The sequence below is a fragment of the Erinaceus europaeus genome, chromosome X, assembly GCF_950295315.1.
Source record: "Erinaceus europaeus chromosome X, mEriEur2.1, whole genome shotgun sequence".
NCBI lineage: Eukaryota > Metazoa > Chordata > Mammalia > Eulipotyphla > Erinaceidae > Erinaceus > Erinaceus europaeus.
The window spans coordinates 56,440,202-56,460,944 of NC_080185.1; the positions used below are offsets into that span (position 1 = coordinate 56,440,202).

The following is a 20,743-nucleotide window of genomic DNA, read 5'->3' on the forward strand; positions in this document are numbered from 1 at the left end:
AATGCTGTAGTCCAAACCCTGCTAGCCAGGTGAGTCAGAGGCCCCACTTAAGAGAAAGGAGGAGAGAGGGCACACAAGGCTGGTGATTACCAAGGTGGCTTATGGGAGCAGTGAGGAGGAACTGGGAGGCACAGGAGCAGCTAGGAGGATGAAGAGAAATGGGGTTCTCAGCTTTCTCACTCCGAGTTCAAGGGGCCTACTCAGGGGGTGGCCACAACCCTTGCCCCCTAGCTCTAGGACACAAAGATACTCACAAAAAAAGGCACCGCAGAGACGTATATTGGGGTAATAAGATGAACAGATTTAATCATTCTTGTTTGAAAAACAAGACATACATTAGTGTGTGTGTGTATATATATATATATAATTTATATATTTTATGTAGTATATATACTATATACAGACATTAGAAAATGGGTCCTCTCCATGAGGCTGAGGGAGAGGAGAGGGATGGTGGTGGAATGACATAGGCGGGGTGGGGGGGGAAAGGGGGTCCCCTGAGTGGTGAAGGTGCAGGATCAAGAAGTTGGGAGGAGAGCGAAATCACATCAGCATTCAGGCTTGCAGTGACTGTTGAGAGGAGGTCCCCCACTGGCTGCATCTCAGGTCCATCAGACAACGTGGTCCTGTGGGAGGTGGGGGTTGGGGGGCAAGGGAAGGGGTGGCACTGGGTTCCGTAGAAGCAGCTCCCCTAATCCTTGCCAGGGAAATCACCACTCAGGGTGGGGTAGGGGACTTGATTACTCTTAGAAGGTACTGAGGGTGGAAGGGGGTAAGCACAGTGTACATCTTTTATAAAACTCACACGAGAGTGGGCGGTTTTATGTGGGCCTCTCACGCCAGGCTGACAGAGAGGCAGGCACAGGGCATGGGTGTGGGAGTGGCATGGGAAGGTTCAGGGGAGGTGTGGAGAGGCGGACAAGAAGCAATCTGTACAGAAGAAACGTTGGCTTTCTTTATTCCCTACTGTGGAACAAGTGGTAGGGACTCCGTGTCTTCACTCCCAGGCAAGGTGGGTAAGGGGGTGGAGGAAGGGGCATCGTAAGGGGAGTGGGGTGGGGGTGATTGGCGACATTGGTGGCAGCAAATGTGTGTCAAGGAGAATATGCTAAACAGTGTGAATTCCCTTCCAGATGATTCCGGAGGGGGAGAGAGAGAGAGAGAGAGAGAGAGAGAGAAAGAGAGAGAGAGAGAGAGGTGCAGAATTGCACCTAATAAGGCGCCCAGCTTCTTTTCTTAAAGAGACAAATCCACAGGGTCAATACACAGCCAAAAAGCATATACTCAGGATTAACATATCACGCTAGCTTCCAGAAGTTTAAGATATAGTCGTCAACACCCCCACCCCTCCCCCCACCCCCCACCCCTACACCCCCTGATCTGTAGCTAAGTCAAACTCCTAAGGACAGTCCTTCTGGTAGAGAGAAGTTGAGAGAAGAGCCCCATACCTGCTGCCATAGCTCCAGCACTGAGCCGGGCTGTGCTGTGCAGGTGGGCTCTGAGTCTCCCCGGGGCAGATGTGTTCACCTTACCCAAAACAAGAGGAGTGATCCCAGATGAGCTCACTAGTGGACTGAGCCTCCCCTGCCTATCGGCAGAGGCAGGGAGCTTTGGGGATGGCTGGTGTGGAGCTACTGGACCCCCGGGGTGGAGGTGGGGGTGGGGGGCAGGGGCTCCCAAGGCTGCCAGCCTGTTGGGCTGGCCACAGACAGCACCCCTCCAGTGTGGCTGTTTTGCTACAGACTTACCACCTGGGCACAAGCCCTTTTGGGGGGGTGGCTACTGCCAGGTGAGTGTGAGCCCAGGGTGGGTGTGTGGGGTGTGTCTGGGCTCAGTGCCCTCTCACCTCCGCTAGGTAGCTGCTTCCTGGAGGGAAGAGATGCCAGGAGGAGGTGAAAACACATAGGCCTGCCTGTTTCAGGCCCCAGTCCCCCAAGTGGAGCAGGAAGTGTAGCCCGATGTCACCTCGAAGCACTGGAGAAGAGAGAAAACCCAACTCTTCAGTGGGCGTGTGTAGTGACACAGGGTCTAGCTCTCACAGTGACACCCAGAGAGGAGGAGAAGGAAAGGAGGAGGAAGGCTCTGCTGAGTGGCAGAGGCCTGGAGTTCCCTCATGCCCCACTAATCCCTCCCACCCCAGAGCAGCCTGTATCCAGGGAAACTGGAAACTCCCTGGATGCTGGAGGCTCTTGGACCCTGACTGGCCCAACAGCAATACACACTCACCACGAGATGCAAAGACCATAAAGCTGAAACCTGGGGTCGTGTTGAGGGGGAAGGGGGGCAGACCTGGGCAGACGCCCTACTTAATGAGGGTTTTTAAGGAGCGGGTGAATGTGCTCATAACAGTCGCCGAGGTTGGGGAGCCTGGTGTGTGCCCAGTGGTCACCCCCATAGCTGCTGCAGCCGCAACCTCCTCCTCCTGCTGCTGCTGCTGCTGCTGTTGCTGGTTAAGGTTGCGGGCAGTCGACTCCTCGGCTGCACGCAGCAGGAAGGTATAGTTCCTCACCACCTCTTCCACCTTGGCCAGCAGCTCTTGGCGTTGGGCCTCAGAGCGCACAATGAACACCAGCCGCACGAAGGTCTCGATGAGGCTACTCAGCACCTGGAAGCTGCCCGTGATGGCCGCCAGCATGTGGGTTGGACTCTTGTCCACGTTGGCCACGCGGCGGCAGGAGGCTCGGAGCTCCTTGAACTTCAGAGCCAGCTCGAGCTTATACTCAGAGATCTGCGAGACATAGGGCTTAGGGGCTCGGGCCTCTGGGCTGGCCACACACTGCCGCAAGACGGTCAGCAGCTCATTGGTGTCCAGGCGGGCTGCCAGGAAGCCGTCAGGCAGGCCGTAGGCATGGGCCCGCAGGGCATTGATCTTGGCCAGACTGCCCTCAAAGGTGGAGGCCCGGAGGTCAATCTCCTGGGTGCGTGCGGCCTCAGGGTTGCTGCTGCTGCAGGTGGCCGCAGCGTCCAGTACCTGCAGGGTCCTACTCATCACAGGCATCACCTGCTCGTCCAGCTTCATGCCGGGCAGAATCTTCATGGGGATGGAGTAGGAGAGCTCATCCTTGCCATCACTAGCGTCATCGGTTATGTCACACTTGCGGTAGTAGAAGCAGTAGCGGATGGAGCAGCACTTGCCGCTCTCGCTTTCCTCGTCCAGGTCGGTGGGCTTCCGGTACACTTCTTCAGGCAGTGTGAACACAGCCATCGTTCGGGGACCTTTGGTCTCAGGGGCCACCTGGACATATGAGGGGTCTCCCAGGGCCGGTGACTCCAGAGACTTGTTCTTGGGACCCAAGGCTAAGGGGAGGCTTGCCTCTACCTCCTTGGCCTCCCGGGGCAGCATGCCCAGCGGTGGACGCGGGTAGATATCCGAGGTCAGCAAGGCCTTGCTGCCCTGATCGAGCTCACTAATGCTGAAGCGACGCATCAGTTTCCGGTAGTCAGTGGTGCCCAGGCACTCGCCCCCGGAGGCACACGTGGTGAGGCATGACACCCCACTCTCGGGGTCTGATCTGCACTCTCGGGATTCCAGGCTGGTGGAGCGGATGCGCTGGACGTTGCTAGGGCTACTGATGAGACTCAAGCTTGGGCCAGCCTTGGGCTGCCTCTGGGTTGGGGGGGCCCTGTCCCTCTCCTTCCCCCACGGACCAGGCACAGGTGTCTGGGGGGCCTGTGGCCAGCCCCCGCGGCAGATGCGCTTGCAATCACAGCTGCGCCTCTGCTCTCGGGACATGCCTGGCCCCTGCTGCACCGGACTGCTTCGGAGCTGGCAGCTGCAACGGCCAGGTGCTGGGGGCTGCAGGTACTCTGTGCTCGGCAGCTCTCCTTGGCTTGGGGGCTTCAGCAGTTCCTCCAGGAACTCTAGCTCGTACTGCTTGACCTTCTGTAGCTGTGCCTGCCTCTCATCAGTTTCCTTCTTCTGACGGGTTGGGAAGGTGGCAGAGAACAGATTGCGAAGCCGGAAGGGCCCTCGGGAGGACTTGGGCTTTGTGGAGCCTTTGGAGGTCGCTGGGGCTCCATCCAGGGTTGTTTCAAGCTTCCTGGAGGGCATGGTGCTCACCTGGCGGCTGGTGACCTGAGGCCTTAGTGGGCTCTGGCCTCGAGCTTGGCAGCTAGGGCTGGGGCCTCGGGACTGGTTGCTGGGGCTGGGGCCTCGAGGCTGACAGCTGGGGCTCTGCAGAGCTTTGGGGTAGCTGGCTCTGGGGACCAGGCTGGCCTCATCGACCTTGCTGCTTTGGGGTGTGCCCTCCAGCTGTCCCTTCTCCCCCTGGCTGGAGGGGGTGCCCTGCTTGTGCAGGGCAGGCTTAATACCCTCCAGTCCACCCTTGCTGGTTCCCTCTCCAGCAGTTGGCTTGCCCAGAGACTCTCGACTTGCTCGTGAGACATGGCTCTTGGAAGGGAAGCTCTGAGCGGGCATCCTGTCCTCTTGTGAAAATTGGAGGCTATTCACTCGGCTGTCAGCCCTGGAGCCAGAAGAGAATTCTGGGCTCAGCTGCTGCTGAGGATTCCGAGTGCGCTCTGGAGCACCAGGGCTCATTTTGAACTTAAGATTCTTATTGGCACTGCTGTTCATCCCACTTGCTTCTGGCCTCCCTATGCCAACCTCTGGCCTCCCCATGCTGACCTCCGGCCTCCCTGTGATGGCCTCCAGCTTCCTCTCCCCACTGCTGGGAGGATTTCCCATGGCACTGTTAGGGGCTGGGAGACTTTTAGTGTGAACCACCTGCTGGAGGGCAGCCGAGATGATGGCTGGGGTTACACTGCCTTTGGGTTCCAGGATAAGCTTGGGGCTCAGCCTGACCTCCTTGGGCAGGTTCTCCCTCAGCTCTGAGACCTGCTCTTCAACAAGGGATGGTGAGGCTGCCCTCAGTGACATCTCCAGGCCAGGTCTAGTGTGACCAGGCCCTTTGTCCTCAGGAACCGGGGACAGCAGGCTCAGATTCTTCGGCTCACTAAGCTGTGGAGACAGGGCCGGGTGCACGGCAAGAGCATAGGTTCTCTCCCGCTGGGCCTGGGCCTCCGGCTGAGGAAGCTTCCTCCGAGCGCCAGGGGGCCCTGGACTCTGGCCTGTCACAGCTGGTGGCAGGGACGCATTGGGATCCGGGCGCCCAAGAGAGTAAGGGGCTGTGAGAACAGCCTGGGCTGCGCAGCTCTGGATCCGGAATGGTAAGTCCTTGCAGGCCAGGAGGCTGTCCTTGTTGAGGTGCTGGGCCAAGAAGTAGGTGGTGTTCTGATGCTGCTTCATGGCAGACATCATCTCTGACATGTCTGTGAGCTCAGAAGAGTTGGTCTCATGGCCCGAGTCCAGTGATGATTCCGGGGTGATTGTGGCCAGCACAATCAAGCCTGGTTGGGACAGAAAGAAGGGTATATTGCATTTACTCAGATCAAGTGATTTTCCAATCATATATAGAATCTATGGGCTGGGGACACAGCTCAACTGGTAGAGCATCAGACTCTCAAACCTGAGATTCCTGGTTTAATCCCCAGCACCCCATGTATCAGTAGTGCTCTGGCTTGTTGCTGCCTCCTTTCCTCTGCCTTATGTGAAATTCTTTACAGTGTGTGATAAGTAACATGAATCTTAAAAAAAAAAAAATCAAGAGTGAATACACATAAGGTTTATGATGGCCAAAGTCTGCCAGCAGTATTTATTTTGTCCATTTTATTATTTGTTTATATATATAATTTACTATTATTATTATTATTATTTTGCCACCAGAGTTGTCACTGGAGCTTGTTATCTGTGTAACCCCACCACCATTTCTTAGTGATCATTTTCCCTTTTTTCTTTTTTTTGACAGAATGTAAAAGACAGAGATAGAGAAAGAGTGAGAGACAGAGGAGGAGAGACACATGCTGCACTGCTTCACAGCTACAGGTGGGGACAGGGGATTTGAACCAAGGTCCTCACACATGATAACTGCCCAGCAGTATTTCAAGTGAGGGCAAAGTCAGTCAGGTCTAGTGAAGGTGTGGGGACAAAACTATAGGCATGAGCAAGGGAAGGGACAAAGAGAGGCAATCTGGGAGAGAGGCTATGAAGGGCTGGAATCAAAGCAGGAACAAAATAAATGACAAGAAGATCTGGGCAGTTTGATGGCAACTTACTATGCAAATCATATGCAAAACAACCTGCTAATCGTCACTATTTTTAGATTCAATAGCTAGGAAAATTTTGTTCATTGTTCCAAAGTGGACTGGCAAAGAGAAGTCCCATTCTGGCCAGGCCTGCTCCTAGTCCCTGCAGCTGAGCCCATTAAGTTGAGCTTGTCTTGTCTATCTGTTGCATGGGGCCTATGTCTTGGAACTGTGTGAGCTTAGAGCCCTGGACTCTGAGAAGAGAGATCCTAAGGTTGCCTTCATGTAACAGAAAAGGCAGGGGGGTGTTACACTCCCCCAGGTCAGCCAGGTACCCTCTGATTCCAAATAGAGGTCAGGTGAGGAGCAGGGGTTTGAATCTGGGTCCTTGCACATGGAAATATGTGTGTTTAACTGGGTGCACCACCCCCTGGCCCCCTTTTCTTTTTTGATACAGAGAAGAATTGAGAAAGAAGGGAGGGAGGGGGTGAGAGAGATACATGAAATGTCCTCCCTATAGGTGGGGACTGAGGGGTTGAACCTGGATCCTCATGCGTGGTAATTTGTGTGCTCTACTGAGTATGCCACTGCCTGGTCCCTTATACTTTTTCATACTTCTTATTCTCCCCTATTCCTTTTCACTTCCTCTCATTTACTTTTTTTTTAATGAAGGTTTATTTATAAACATGGGAGAGAGGGAGGTAAGGAGGGAAGAAGGAATGGGGAGGAAGGGAGGTAGGGAGAGAGAGAGGGAGAGAGGGAGAAGACAGAGAGATAGAAGAGAGGAAGGGAGGGAGAGAGAGAAAGAGAGAGAGAGAGAGAGAGAGAGAGAGAGAGAGAGAGAGAGAGGATATTAGAGTGTTACCCTGGCACCTGCAACGTGGTGGAATCAAAGTCAGTATCTCATGCTTTTAGGTCCAATGCCCTAGTCACTGCACTACTTCTTGGGCCACTCACTGACTTCTATTGTGGGTGAATGTGGGTGGAGGTATGTATGTGTGATTATGTATTCATGCTTGACACATGTGTCTGTCTACAAGATGGCTATAGGTGTGCCTATGCAGAGAATAGCATGCATGTTGTATGGCTCACATGCTAAATAATAATATAAAATAATAGCTCCAGCTCACTGAGTTCTTATTGTATGTTGTTGTATCTTGGGCATTTATTTTTTTAAAATATTTATTCCCTTTTTGTTGCCCTTGTTGTTTTATTGTTGTAATTATTATTGTTGTCTGTCTTCTTGTTGGATAGGACAGAGAGAAATGGAGAGGGGAGGGGAAGACAGTGAGTGGGAGAGAAAGATAGACACCTGCAGACCTGCTTCACCTCTTGTGAAGCAACTCCCTTGCAAGTGGGGAGCCGAGGGCTCGAACTGGGATCCTTACATTGGTCCTTGCGCTTTGCGCCACGTGCGCTTAAACTGCTGCGCTACCGCCTGACTCCCTGTTGGGCATTTCTTAAGTGCTTTGATTTTATTCAATCCCCATATCAACCCTGTGTGATGTGACTATTGTTATCTAATCCACTTAAGATGATAAAAGAGTGGGGCCAGGTGGTGGCGCACCTGGTTGAGCACACGTGTTGCAATGCGCAAGGACCCAGGTTCAAGCCCCTGGTTGCCACCTGCGGGGGGGGGGGGGAATCTTTGCGAGTGGTAAAGCAGGGTGGCAGGTGTCTTTCCGTCTCTTTCCCTCTCTATCTCTCCCTTCCACTCAATTTCTGTCTCTATCCAATAAATAAATAAAGATAATAAAAAATTAAAAAATAGAAAAAGTAAATAAAGATAATAAAATTTTTTTTTAAAAGATGATAAAACAGCATCCTAGCAGGTATTGGACATAAAAGTATTAGGTCCTGGGAGTCGGGTGGTAGTGCAGCGGGTTAAGAGCACGTGGCGCAACAAGGACCAGCTTAAGGATCCCGGTTCAAGCCCCCAGGTCCCGACTTGCAGGGAGTCGCTTCACAAGTGGTGAAGCAGGTCTGCAGGTGTCTATCTTTTTTTCCCTCTCTCTGTCTTCCCCTTTTCTCTCCATTTCTCTCTGTCTTACCCAACAATGATGGCATCAATAATACTAATAACTACAACAACAATAAAAAAAAACCAAGGGCAACAAAAGGGAAAATAAATACATATAAATATTTTTTAAAAATTTAAAAAAGCATTAGGTCCTAAACTGACTCTAAGACTTTGTGTGAACTATGGTGTGATTTTTGCTTTTTTTTTTGTGATGAGGGTCACAGAACTTTGGTGGTGGGTGCAATATGGAACTATATACCTTATAATCTTGTAATATCATAAGCCATTATATTACTAATAAAAAATAAATAAATAAAAATATTATGTACCAGGTTCAATCTCCAGCATCTCATGTGCCAGACTGATGCTTTGGTTTCCTTCAATCATTCTCTCTCTCTCTCTCTGTCTCGTGTGTGTGTGTGTGTGTGTGTGTGTGTGTGTTTGTGCTAAAGATGATAAAAGTGAGGCTTCCCGGTTTGAGCCCCCAGCTCCCCACCTGCAGGAGAGTTGCTTCACAGGCAGTGAAGCAGGTCTGCAAGTGTCTATCTTTCTCTCCCTCTCTCTGTCTTCCCCTCCTCTATCCATTTCTTTCTGTCCTATCCAACAACAACGATATCAACAACAACAGTAACTACAACAATAAAACAACAAGGGCAACAAAAGGGAATAAATAAATAAATAAATATTTTTTTTAAAAGTGAGGCTTAATCACCTTGGAGGTGACACATCAGCTAAAGTGTTGGATTCTCAAGCATGAGATCCTGAGTTCAGTCCCTGACATTCCATGTGCCAGAGTGATGCTCTGTCCCCCCATCTCTTTCATAAATAAATAAACAAACAAATATTTTAAAATCATTTTTTTTAATTAGTCAGAACATTACTCAGCTCTGGCTTTTGGTGGTTTTGGGGATTGAACCTGGGACTTCAGAGCCTCAGGTACCAAAGTCTATTTGCATAACTTTTATGCTGTCACCCTAGCCAATAAAACTTCTATTTTTAAATATTTATTTATTTCCTTTCTGTTGCCCTTGTTTTTATTGTTGTTGTAGTTATTATTGCTGTTGTTATTGATGGTGTTGTTGTTGGATAGGACAGAGAGAAATGGAGAGAGGAGGGGAAGACAGAGAGGAGGAGAGAAAGACAGACACTGCAGACCTGTTTCACCACAGACCTGTTTCACCGCCTGTGAAGCGACTCCCTTGTAGGTGGGGATCCTTATGCTGGGCCTAGTGCTTTATGCCACCTACACTTAACCCGCTGTGCTAATGCCCAACTCCCCTTCTATTTAAAATTTTTTTTATATTTATTTATTTATTTTCCCTTTTGTTGCCCTTGTTTTTTTATTGTTGTTGTAGCTATTGTTGTTGTCCACATTATTAGATAGGACAGAGAGTAATGGAGAGAGGAGGGGAAGACAGAGAGGGGGAGAGAAATATAGACACCTGCAGACTTGTTTCATCTCCTGTGAAGCGACTCCCCTGCAGGTGGGGAGTCGGGGCTGGAACCGGGATCCTTACACCAGTCCTTGCGCTTAGTGCTACGTGCGCTTAACCCGCTGCGCTACCACCAGACTCCCTCTTTTTTTTTTTTTTAAGTGAAGCTCAGAGAGAACAAGGGCCTTGCTGAATGTCAGGTCACACTGAAGGTGAGTGGAGGAGCCAGGACTTATATGTGTCTGACTCAAAGCTCCTGCTCTCAAGTAGACCCAAGCCCTAGTATGGACCACCTAGTCAATGCCCATGTTCAGTGGGGAAGCAATTACAGAAGCCAGACCTTTCACCTTCTGTATCCCATAATGACCTTGGGTCCATATTCCCAGAGATTTAAAGAATAGGAAAGCTATCAGGGGAGAGGATGGGATACAGAGATCTGGTGATAGGAATTGTGTGGAGTTGTGCCCCTCTTATCCTATGGTTTTGTTAATGTATCCTTTTTTAAATAAATAAAAAAAAATTTTAAAAGGTTTTTTTTAAAAAAGACCCCAGCCCTGAGCACTGAGGGCTCTCTCAACTCCCCTGCTTTTGGGTCACTATGTGGTTAATTAAGATTGTTTTGCTCTTCTTCAATTATGTGCATGCTGGGTATTCCTTGCCTGTCTTCTAGGCTGCTCGCAATTTTTTCTCTGAATCTGCATCCTAGCTGTCAAAGACCTCAGTCTTTGGGGGCCCAACTGCAAGACATTTCTAAGAGATGGAATGCCAAGAGCTGGAGCTTCACCTGGAGTGGAGCAGTCACTCCCTGCCATAACACTGTTGTCTCTCTGACCTTATCTCACCTGCTGCAGGCTAGCCACTGCCTTGCTGCCACTGTGACTTTGACCTCAGCTTGGGAAGAGGCAATGTCCTCTGCTGTCCCTGTCTGGCCAGGAAGAAGAGGCAGGAGGGAGGAGAAGGAGGGGGTTTATTACCTGCAGTCTGTGGGGGTGGGGGGTGTGGTCCATCCTCTGAGGCTGCCAGGGCTTCTAGAGCCTGCAGAGTGGATACCAGGGCGTCATCCAGTTCCTGGGCATGATCTCGAACTGTCCGGGTCTGCACACTATCAATCAATGTCACTGGAATTTCATCGTACAGGAGCCCACGCAGGTGGCGTCCTTGTTCCTGGCTCTGGACGGCTCGGCGCTTGGGATCATCTTCATCAGAACTGTTGTCTCGGAAGCCAGGAGGTGGAGCTGCAATAGCAGGCAGCAAAGATGTGCTCTGGTCTTCCTCTTCCTCCTCTTCCTCCCTCCCAGGGGGTGGCAGGGACATCAAGTCCACCATGTTGTCACGAGAGGAGGCAGGCCTCCCACCTTTCCGAGGACCCACTTGCTCCTGGAGTTTGGCCTTGCATGAGTCACAGTAGAAATTCAGGGCTTCAGCCCCAAGGGAATTGTCCAGGGTGAAGGACCGGGCCCTGCTGGCACAAGGTTCATGATCAAGGCTGGCTGCATCAAAGTCATCCGGGACCACATCGTAACCCTGGCCAGAACTTTTGGACGTGGGGTCAGACTTGGTCCGGGGCCTGGTCTCTTCAAAGAAGATTAAGTTCTCATTGACATCTGTCCGGCTTTCCTGCTCCTTCCTCTGCTCCCGCATGTGGAGGTAGCAAAAGCTGACAAGCTCAGAGTCGGCAGGCGGGGGCGTGCAGCTGCTCGACTTCCTGGGGCTGGTGCCCACGCTGCCCACATAACAACTCTCCTTTTTCCCCAGGTGGCCCCCAGCGACAGGGTGGTGGGAGCTGTGCATGTAATCTAAATTGAGAAAGAGAATCAACATGTGAGTGCTGCCATTGAGGAGGGTGGGCTCATCACCTCTGAAAGGGAGAAAGGGCATGGGGGTGAGGTGGGGTGGAGTATCTTGGTGTCTGAGTATAGCTAAGCTCTCATAGCCATGTCTAGTCTGAGAGTCAGTTGTCAGCATATTTAAAGAGGTGGGATTTGTTTTCAGTCCTTCTTAGAACTGTCTTTGGCACTTTCTTGACCTCCACCCTTTTCAGAGGAGGTCTGACTGCCACCCCCCCCCCCAAGTATTTCGTTGCTTTTGTGTTTTGTTGGATCTCTTCCAGTGGAAGAAAATTAATCAAGTTCACAAGTTAGGTGTGCTTTCTCTGTAAAGTAAAAAAAGAGGCTAGAATGTTGGATTGCAAAACATGAGGTCTTGAGTTCAACCCCCAGCATAGCATGTGCCAGAGTGATACCCTAGTTCTCATGTTTCTAAAGAAAAATAAATAAATCCTTTTTATTTATTGTCATCAGGGTTATCGCTGGGGCTCCGTGGGTGATTGCAGGATGAATTCACTGCCCCCTGGTGGCCATTTTTTTCTTTCCCTTTCTTTTCTCTTCCTTCCTTTCTTCCTTTCTTTCTTTCTTCCTTCCTTCCTTCCTTCCTTCCTTCCTCCCTCCCTCCCTCCCTCCCTCCCTCCCTCTCTATTTCTTTCTTTTTTCTTTTTTTGCCTCCAGGGTTATTTCTGGGGCTTAGTGCCTCACTACGAATCCACTGCTCCTGGAGACCATTTCCCCCATTTTGTTGCCCTTGTTGTTACTATTGTTATTGTTGATATTGCTGTTGTTGGATAGGACAGAGAGAAACTGAGAGGAGGGGAAGACAGAGGGGGAGAGAAAGAGAGACACCTGCAGACCTGCTGCACCACTTATGAAGCGACACCCCTACAGGTGGGGAGTTGGGGGCTTGAACCGGGATTCTTATGCTGGTCCTTGTGTTTTGTGCCATGTGCACTTAACGCTCTGTGCTACTGCCTGCCCCCCCTTCTCCCCTTTTTTTTATAGGACAGAAAGAAACTGAGAGGGAGGGAAGGACAGAGGGGGCAATAAAGACACACACACACACACACACACACACACACACACACACGGAGAGAGAGGGAGAGATACCTGCAGTATTTGCTTCACTGCTTGTTAATCTTCCCCCCTGCAGGTGAGGAGTGGGGGCTTGAACTTAAATACTTGCTTAATCAGGTGCACCACCCCCCAGTCCTCCCCAATAAACACATATTTAAAAATTACCCCACCTTTGCCCTGACCCCCTGTTGAATATTTGAAAAAAAAAGCAGGATATGTATAATTCTCAGGAGTTCACATTTTAAAAAAGACTGTTCGTGGAGTAGCCTTAAAAGAGGGAAGCTCTATTAGAATCCTTAGCATCTGAATGTATCAAGTGTAGGAGATATTCTTGAATATGCATATGGTGGGGGAGGGAAGCATTTTTAGAATTCCTTGAGTTCTGTTAGTTCTATTCATGCAAGGTCTGTTTGCCTACTAAAACATCCATGTAGCATAATGGTCTAGTCAGAACTTCTAGTGATTATGTATATGTATATGTATATGTATATGTATATGTATATGTATATGTATATGTATATGTATATGTATATGTATATGTGTGTGTGATTTCTCCATACCAAAGTCATTGTGTCTCTCAGTTTGCTTTGAGTTCTCATGTCGCCTGTAAGAACACACTTTCAACAATGCCATCTCACTTTGCTATTAGTGGATAGACAGCTAGCACAAGAGCATTAACTCTCTAGGGGAAGATCTTCCCACAGGACTCCATTTAGTCCTCAGGAAAATCCCCGGTGGTAAGTGGTTATTATTATCTCTAGTTTACAAAGGAAGAAATGGATGCAGTTGGTTCTGTGATTTCCTCAGGGCCACATACCTCATCTGTACTAATATGATGGTCAAGGTACTAGGAAACAAAACTTCAAAATGCCTTTCACATTCTAGTTTGTCAGTGTCAATGTATCCATGTTGCTTTTTTCCTTTTTAATTTTTTTTTCCTATCGCTACCAGGGTTATTACAGAAGCTCAGTGTGTGCATTATGAATTCACCACACCTGGTGCCTGTTTCCCCCCCTTTTCTTCTATCTTTTCTATTTGACAGGGCAGAGAGAAATTGAGAGGGGAAGGAGAGGTAGTGAGAAAGAGAGAAAAAGAGATAACCTACAGCCCTGCTTTACTACTCATGAAGCTTCCTTCCTGCAGGTGGGGACCAGGAAGGGGGGTTTGTTGAACCTGGGTCCATGAACATACAAACCCAGCCCCCTAAGTGTTAATAACACTTACAGGCATTACACAGCTGTGGTGCTGGCACTGACCAATAGAGAGCCATAATATGAAAAACAAAAACTACTTAAAAGGATAAAAATAAAAAGCTCCACAGCTATTTATTATTATCTTTTGGAAGCACATTAGTGTGTAGTGACTGAACCCTGATTTGTAAAAAGAGCAAACATGGGGCCGGGTGGTGACACACCTGGTTGTGCTAGTTTGTTACAATGTGCAAGGACCTGGGTTCGAGTCCCCAGTCCCCACCTGCAGAAGAAAAGCTTCACAAGTGGTGAAGCAGTGTTGCAGGTGTCTCTCTGTCTCTCACTCTCTCTATTCCTCCCTTCCCTCTTGATTTCTGACTGTCTCTAGCCAATCAATAAATAAAGATAATAAAAAATTTTAAAAAAGAACAAACATGTGCTCTGTACTGCGAACCTCAGGGAGTTTTTTCTGAAACCTCCTCTATCTTCTCCTCCTTCTTTTAATTTATTTATTTAATTTTATTTATTCCCTTTTGTTGCCCTTGTTGTTTTATTGTTGTAGTTATTATTGTTGTCATCGTTGTTGGATAGTATAGAGAGAAATGGAGAGAGGAGGGGAAGACAGAGAGGAGGAGAGAAAGATAGACACCTGCAGACCTGCTTCACCGCTTGTGAAGCGACTCCCCTGCAGGTGGGGAGCCGGGGTTTGAACTGGGATCCTTATGCCGGTCCTTGTGCTTTGTGCCACCTGCGCTTAACCCGCTGCGCTACAGCCTGACTCCCAGAAGATAACCTTATTACTAGTAAGGAAAACCCACCATGATCTAGATGATCAGAAACTTGAGGGTCTCAAGGTCCTGTCCTGCTTATCTCACAACCTACCTCCTGTTCTTCAAGAAAAAGACAAAACAAGTTCTCAATCTCTCTTTTCTACGTCTATAAATGCTCTTAAGTCAAAGAAATGGATGGGTGGATATGAGTAGCTCCTGTGTCTCCACTGTACGTTAGAACAGCAAGAAAGTTTTTCCTCTTTCTTCAAAACCTGGAATGGCAGACAGTGCTTGATTTAATGTAGCACAGGGCAGCAGGACATTGTCAGCCTTCAAAATGGAGACCGTAAGATTGTAGTCCTTTTGCTCTATTGCCTGAGGCTCATGGCCCTCATGGTGAGGGGAAAGATATCCATGTAGATCCCTTCCCTGGTAGATCTGTGTAGCTGCTTGTACATTTTGTCTTGAGACCTGGATGCTCCTTCCCTGCCTGACTGTGGACCCTCATTGATCTCTTACGAAGGGAAACTGCTTAAAGAAAAAGACATTTGAACTTACCTTCCTGAGTAACCTCTCCTTAAATGGATAATATGTATTTTTAATTAAATATTTATTTATTTTAATGAAAGTGTTTTTGCAGTACCCTTATGCTGTCTCCCCTCCCCCCTACCACCTTAATCTCTTCTTGAAGGGATCCTGGACTCAAACTCAGATTCCTGGCTGATCTTACCTTAGAGGAATCCTGATCTGTTGAGCTCTGAATCCTTATTTTGTTCCTTGTTTGATTCACCTTGACAATTGAGGACCAGGTTACAAACTGAAGGAAATTCTGGCTTTTGCTATAGAGGTCTATAAATTCCCAGGCTTTGGGTTAGGGACCCAAGAATGAGACAAAAAAAAGGGGGGGGGGAGAGGGGCAACTGCAGAAATAGACACTGGCTAATGGTTCATTTGTTTCACACTCTTTGGTATGTCTGTCTTACTAATTTCACTAGATGAGGAAAACTGGCTTAAATTTCCACACTGCAAGTTTCTGTTCTGGTCCTATGTACACCTATTTATTAAGCTATCTTTTGCATATTTGTGTGACAAATTACAGCTTGAGTTGTATGGTAACAGAGGAGACAAAAAGGGAAACCATCCAAAATTGGAACATCCTTTTATAATACAAAATTCTCATATTTTCTTCTCTCTCTCTCTTCCTTCAGTTGCTGGGGCTCAATGCCAGCACTACAAATTCACTACTTTTGGCAGCCCCCTCCTTTTTTCTTTCTTTCTTTTCGTTTGCATTTGATAGGACAGAGAGAAATTGAGAGGGGAGGAAGAGAGAGAGAGGAAGAAAAAGACATCTGCAGACCTGCTTCCCTGCTAATAAAGCATCCTTGCTGACGGTGGGGACTGGGGGCTTAAATGCGGATCCTTGCACATGTGTGCTTAACCAGGTGTGCCACCTCCCAGTCGCCTCATATCGTGTGTGTGTGTGTGCGCGCGCGTGTGCTTTGGGAGGTGCTGGGTATTAAACTTTGGGCCTTCTGGGAGTCGGGCTGTAGCGCAGCGGGTTAAGCTCAGGTGGAGCTAAGCACAAGGACCCACATAAGGATCCTGGTTCAAGCCCCGGCTCCCCACCTGCAGGGGTGTCGCTTCACAAGCTGTGAAACAGGTCTTGCAGGTGTCTTTCTCTCCCTCTCTCTGTCTTCCCCCTCCCCTCTCCATTTCTCTCTGTCCTATCCAACAACAATGACAACAATAATAACTACAACAATAAAACAACAAGGGCAACAAAAGGGAATAAATAAATAAAAATAAATATAAAAAATATTTTTAAAAAATTAAAAAAAATTTTTGGGCCTTCTAATGTGTTCAATCTGTGTCTTATCACTAAACTACATTCCTGCCCTCAGACTGTTTTTTGTTTGGCTTTGTTGGGCTGGGAAACTCATGTATACACAACTCTACTGCTTCTAAGAATTTTTTTTTCTTTTGATTTCAGATGGAGATAGGGAGATAGAGAAAGGAGTGAGAGGTGCCAGGAGGTGGCAAAGTGGAGAAAGGAGTGACATCACAGTATTGCTTCACCATTCATGGAACTTCTCCTGGGGCCATGCATGGTGTTCCCTGTGGAGCTGGGGTCTCAACCTGGGTTCTTGAACATGGTAATATGGGCTCTACCCAGTGAAGTATCTACTGTCCCCTCCTCACAGCCCCAACTTAGTTTTGTTGCAAAATGTCTAGTGTACTTAAAGCTTTGGGGATCCTGTTAATTTTCAGAATGTGCATTTTACTACTTATGATCAATAATGGAAGACTTCTTCTATGGCAGGTATACTAAAAATACCCTTTCTGATATTTATTTGGGTTGTATTCTCTAGAACAGTTATATGCCTATAAGGCACAAACAAACAAATTTTTCCCTCTGCAATACAAATAACCCCCTTGGGGGCTGGGTGGTGGCACACCGTTACTAAGCACAAGGATCCACTTTCAAGCCCCCAGTTCTTGCCTGCAGGGGAAAGCTTCACAAGCGGTGAAGCAGTGTTCCAGGTATCTCTCTGTCTCTCTCCTTCTCTCTCTCCCCCTACCCTCTCAATTTCTGGCTGTCTCTATCCAATAAATGAATAGGATAATAAAAAATTTAAAAAATAAACCCCCCTGAGGGAGTCAGGCAGTAATGCAGCAGGTTAAGCACGTTTGGTGCAAAGAGCAAGGACCAGCTTAAGGATCCCAGTTCAAGCCTCTGACTCCCCACCTGCAGGGGAGTCGCTTCACAGGCGGTGAAACAGGTCTACAGGTGTCTATCTTTCTCTCCCCCTCTCTGTCTACCCCTGCTCTCTCCATTTCTCTCTGTCCTATCCAACAACGACTACAACAATAGTAACTACAACAATAATAAAAAGAAACAAGGGCAACAAAAGGGAATAAATAAATAAATATATATATTTTTAAATAATCCCCTTGAGTTGAGGGAACTTTGATTGGAACTACAATACTTTGTTACAGTTAGGGTTAAGGCAAACTGGACCCAAACTTCTGGTGAGGAGGAACCCAGTTTCTACATTAAGACTTCTTAAACCTCCAGCCCACTGGAAAATAAGTAAGCCAGTTATGGGATTCCAACAGGACACAACTGATAAGGAAGAATACTGTAAAAATGGATAAAGGCAAATACAGTCACCCAAAGAGATCTACATATATCTATGTTCATAGCAGTGCAATCTGTAATAGCCCAAACTCTGAAGCAACCTAGGTGTCCAACAATAGATGAGTGGCTAAGAAAACTGTGGTATATAAACACAATGGAATACTACTCAGCTATTAAGAATGATGGATTCATCTTTTTTATCTCTTCTTGTACGAAGCTTGAAGGAATCATGTTAGAAAGAAAAGGATGAATTTGGAATGGTCTTACTCATGTGAAGAAGTTAAGAAATAAGAACAGAAAGGGGAAATAGAGTAGAACTTGGACTGAATTGAGTTTGGTGTATTGAACCAAAGTAAAGGGTTCAGTGGGGCTGGGGGGCTGTATGTGTGTGGGAGCAATCAGGTCCTGGTGCACAGTGGTGGAGGACCTAGGCTAGGGTTGAGAGTCTTTTGCAGAAAATTGAGAAATTTTATACATATATTAAAAACTGTATTTACTGTAAATCATTAATACTCAAGCAAATAAATAAGCAAATCATAAAGGCATGCTGACAAATCCTATCAGATGTCTCAACAATCTAAGAGGGACAGAGAATGGTTAGCCCTGAGGCTCTTCTAACTTCAAAAGGAAATATCAATTAAAATTGCTTATTTTATAAATATTGTCTCTCTAAATATTATTTCTTTACACTATAGCATAGCTATCTGAAAATTTAACTATATATATATTGCATCGGGGTTATTGCTGGGGCTTGGTGCCTTCATGGTAAGTCCATCACTCTCAGTGGCAATATTTTTTATGACAGACAAAGAAAGATAGAGAGGGCAAGAGAGGGGGAGAAAGAGAAACATCTTTTGCCTGCTCCACAACTAGTGAGGCTTCCCTCTGTAGGTGGGAACTGAGAGTTTGAACCCAGGCTTTTGCACATATGTGTCTAATTGGGTGATCCTTTGTTTGAAATTTTAATGAAAACTAAAAGAGCTCTATTTTACCCACTCAGTTTATGTTTAATTTAGTCTCTGGATGGCATTAACACTGGTCAATTGTGTTAGGCAAAAGATAGCTATCTGATCTAGTAAATAGCTCACCTGGTAAACATTTCTATGCATGAGTCCACTGTTCAAACCCAGAACCATATGGAAGCACTGGTGGCACCCAGAGGAAGCTCCATCAGGGAAGGAATGCTCTGGTGTTTCATCTCTGTCTTTTTCTATATGAAAACTATATATATATGCCTTGGGGCAGTGGAATCATGCTTGGCTGCCACACACAAAAACACTATCTTTTGAACTGTTTACAGAAACAGCCTTGTAGAGGGAAAACCCATCATTATCCAGGAGACCAGAAGACTTGAAGGCAGACAGCTCACTCTTCTCCTTGTCCCTGTTTGTCTTTTGCCTTCAAGTCAAACAACAGAATTTAAGGCCTATTACTAGGAAGGAAACTTCATTATCTAGAAGACCAGATAACCTAATGGCCTTAAAACCTGCTCCTTTTTTAAAAATACAATTTTCTTTTTAAAAATTTATTTATTTTTCCTTTTGTTGCCTTTGTTGTTTAACATTGTTGTGGTTATTGATGTTGTTGTTGGATAGGACAGAGATAAATGGAGAGAGGAGGGGAAGACAGAGAGGGGGAGAGAAAGACAGACACCTGCAGACCTACTTCACCGCTTGTGAAGCAACTCCCCTGCAGGTGGGGAGCCAGGGGCTCGAACCAGGATCCTTCCTCAGGTCCTTGTGCTTTGTGCCACATGCGCTTAACCCGCTGTGCCACCGCCTGACTCCCAAAACCTGCTCCTTTTTATCCCCAAACTCACCTCCTGTTTTCTAAGAAATAGACAAGATAGATGGCTCTACCCTGTCTTTTCAACTTTCATAAATATTCTCTGAAACAAAGAAAAAAAACTCGGTTTAAGCATTTATCCAACCTCCAATGTACACCTAATTGGCAATAAAGTTTCTCCTTTTTGTAAATCCTGGTGTTTGGCTTTCTGTGGCATCAGTCAGGGCAGTGTGCCCTTGTCTAGTTTAAATATCACATTATCATGGTCCGGGAGGTGCCACAGTGGTAAAGCTTTGGACTCTCAAGCATGAAGTCCTGAGTTTGATCCCCGACAGCACATGTGCCAGAGTGATGTCTGTTTCTTTCTCTCTCCTCCTATCTTTCTCATAAATAAATAAAATCTTTAAAAATAAAAAAATAAATAAATATCACATAATCCTATTGCCTTTCTCAGGAAGTGCTTGTTATCCTTAGTTTACAGGCGAGGAAACAGACTTAGTTAATGGCATTTGTTCATAATCATATATCTAATATATGGCAGAGGAAGAAGTAGAGCCCAAGTACCTCTGACTTTAGCCCTTACTGTTTTCTTTTCTTTTTTCTTCTTCTATTTCCTTTCTTCTATGTCTCTCTTTCCCCTCCTCCTCCTCTTCCTTCCTCTCCCTCTTCCTCTCCCTCCCTGTCCCTTTCCCTCTCTCTGGACCAGAACACTTACTGCTCATCTCTGGCTTATGGTGGTATAGGGGATTAAGAATCTTTACATAAACAATCATGCTATCTCCCTTGCTCTATCCCTTGCTGCTTCTCATCCAACACGTTGCCCCTTTAAATCTAGAGTGGGTAACTACATTGAATAGGCTCCACTTGGAACCTTAACTTAGCTGGGTTAAATTATATATATGACCCTTGGAGATTCAAGGAAGCAGTAGCCTTGAGTGTGTGTGTGGCGGCAGGGGGTGGGAGTGGGGTGGGGGAAGTGGGTAGACCACCAATCAAGGTGCATCAACTCCAAGTTCAGGAGGTGCCTAACCCCCATACATTGTCCACAGGCCAGGCTGTGCAGCAGGTGTTAAGACTTTATAAGACAGCTGCATAATCAGCATAGTTAGTTTGGCAACAAGCTGCCTTCAGAGGTGGCTCCCGGAGGCGTGTGTCTGATAAGCAGGTGGCAACTCTTCTGCAGAGAGGGACCAAAATTTAGCAGTAGTTGCCTTCCCCATGCAGGATGGAGACCTCTTTTAACCAGACAGTCAAGTCCAAGTGATGATTGGACCTTTGATTTTCAGATCTTAAGGAGCAGCCCAGGGTCATGCATCAGTGAAAATGTGCCTGCAGGAGCCCAGATCTCCTCCACACAGAAAGTTAGAAAAGCCAGGGAAGCCAGATGCAGTTGGCTGACGGCTGGGACAGCATGCCTCCCAG

The 20,743-nt window shown here is 47.4% G+C and overlaps 1 protein-coding gene across 2 annotated transcripts in view; it reads right to left on the reverse strand.

Annotated features, from left to right (window-relative positions):
* Positions 1-289: 289 nt before the first annotated feature.
* The window catches only part of FRMPD3 (FERM and PDZ domain containing 3), a 112,508-nt gene continuing 92,054 nt past the window's right edge, over positions 290-20,743 (reverse strand). For both annotated transcript variants that reach the window (XM_007530622.3, XM_060182511.1), the window contains 2 exons: positions 10,509-11,330; positions 290-5,346 (listed from right to left, as the gene is read on the reverse strand). In XM_007530622.3, the coding sequence (XP_007530684.1) occupies positions 2,303-5,346; positions 10,509-11,330 (3,866 nt within the window). In that variant the 3' untranslated portion in view covers positions 290-2,302. The remainder of the gene's footprint in view (positions 5,347-10,508; positions 11,331-20,743) is intronic.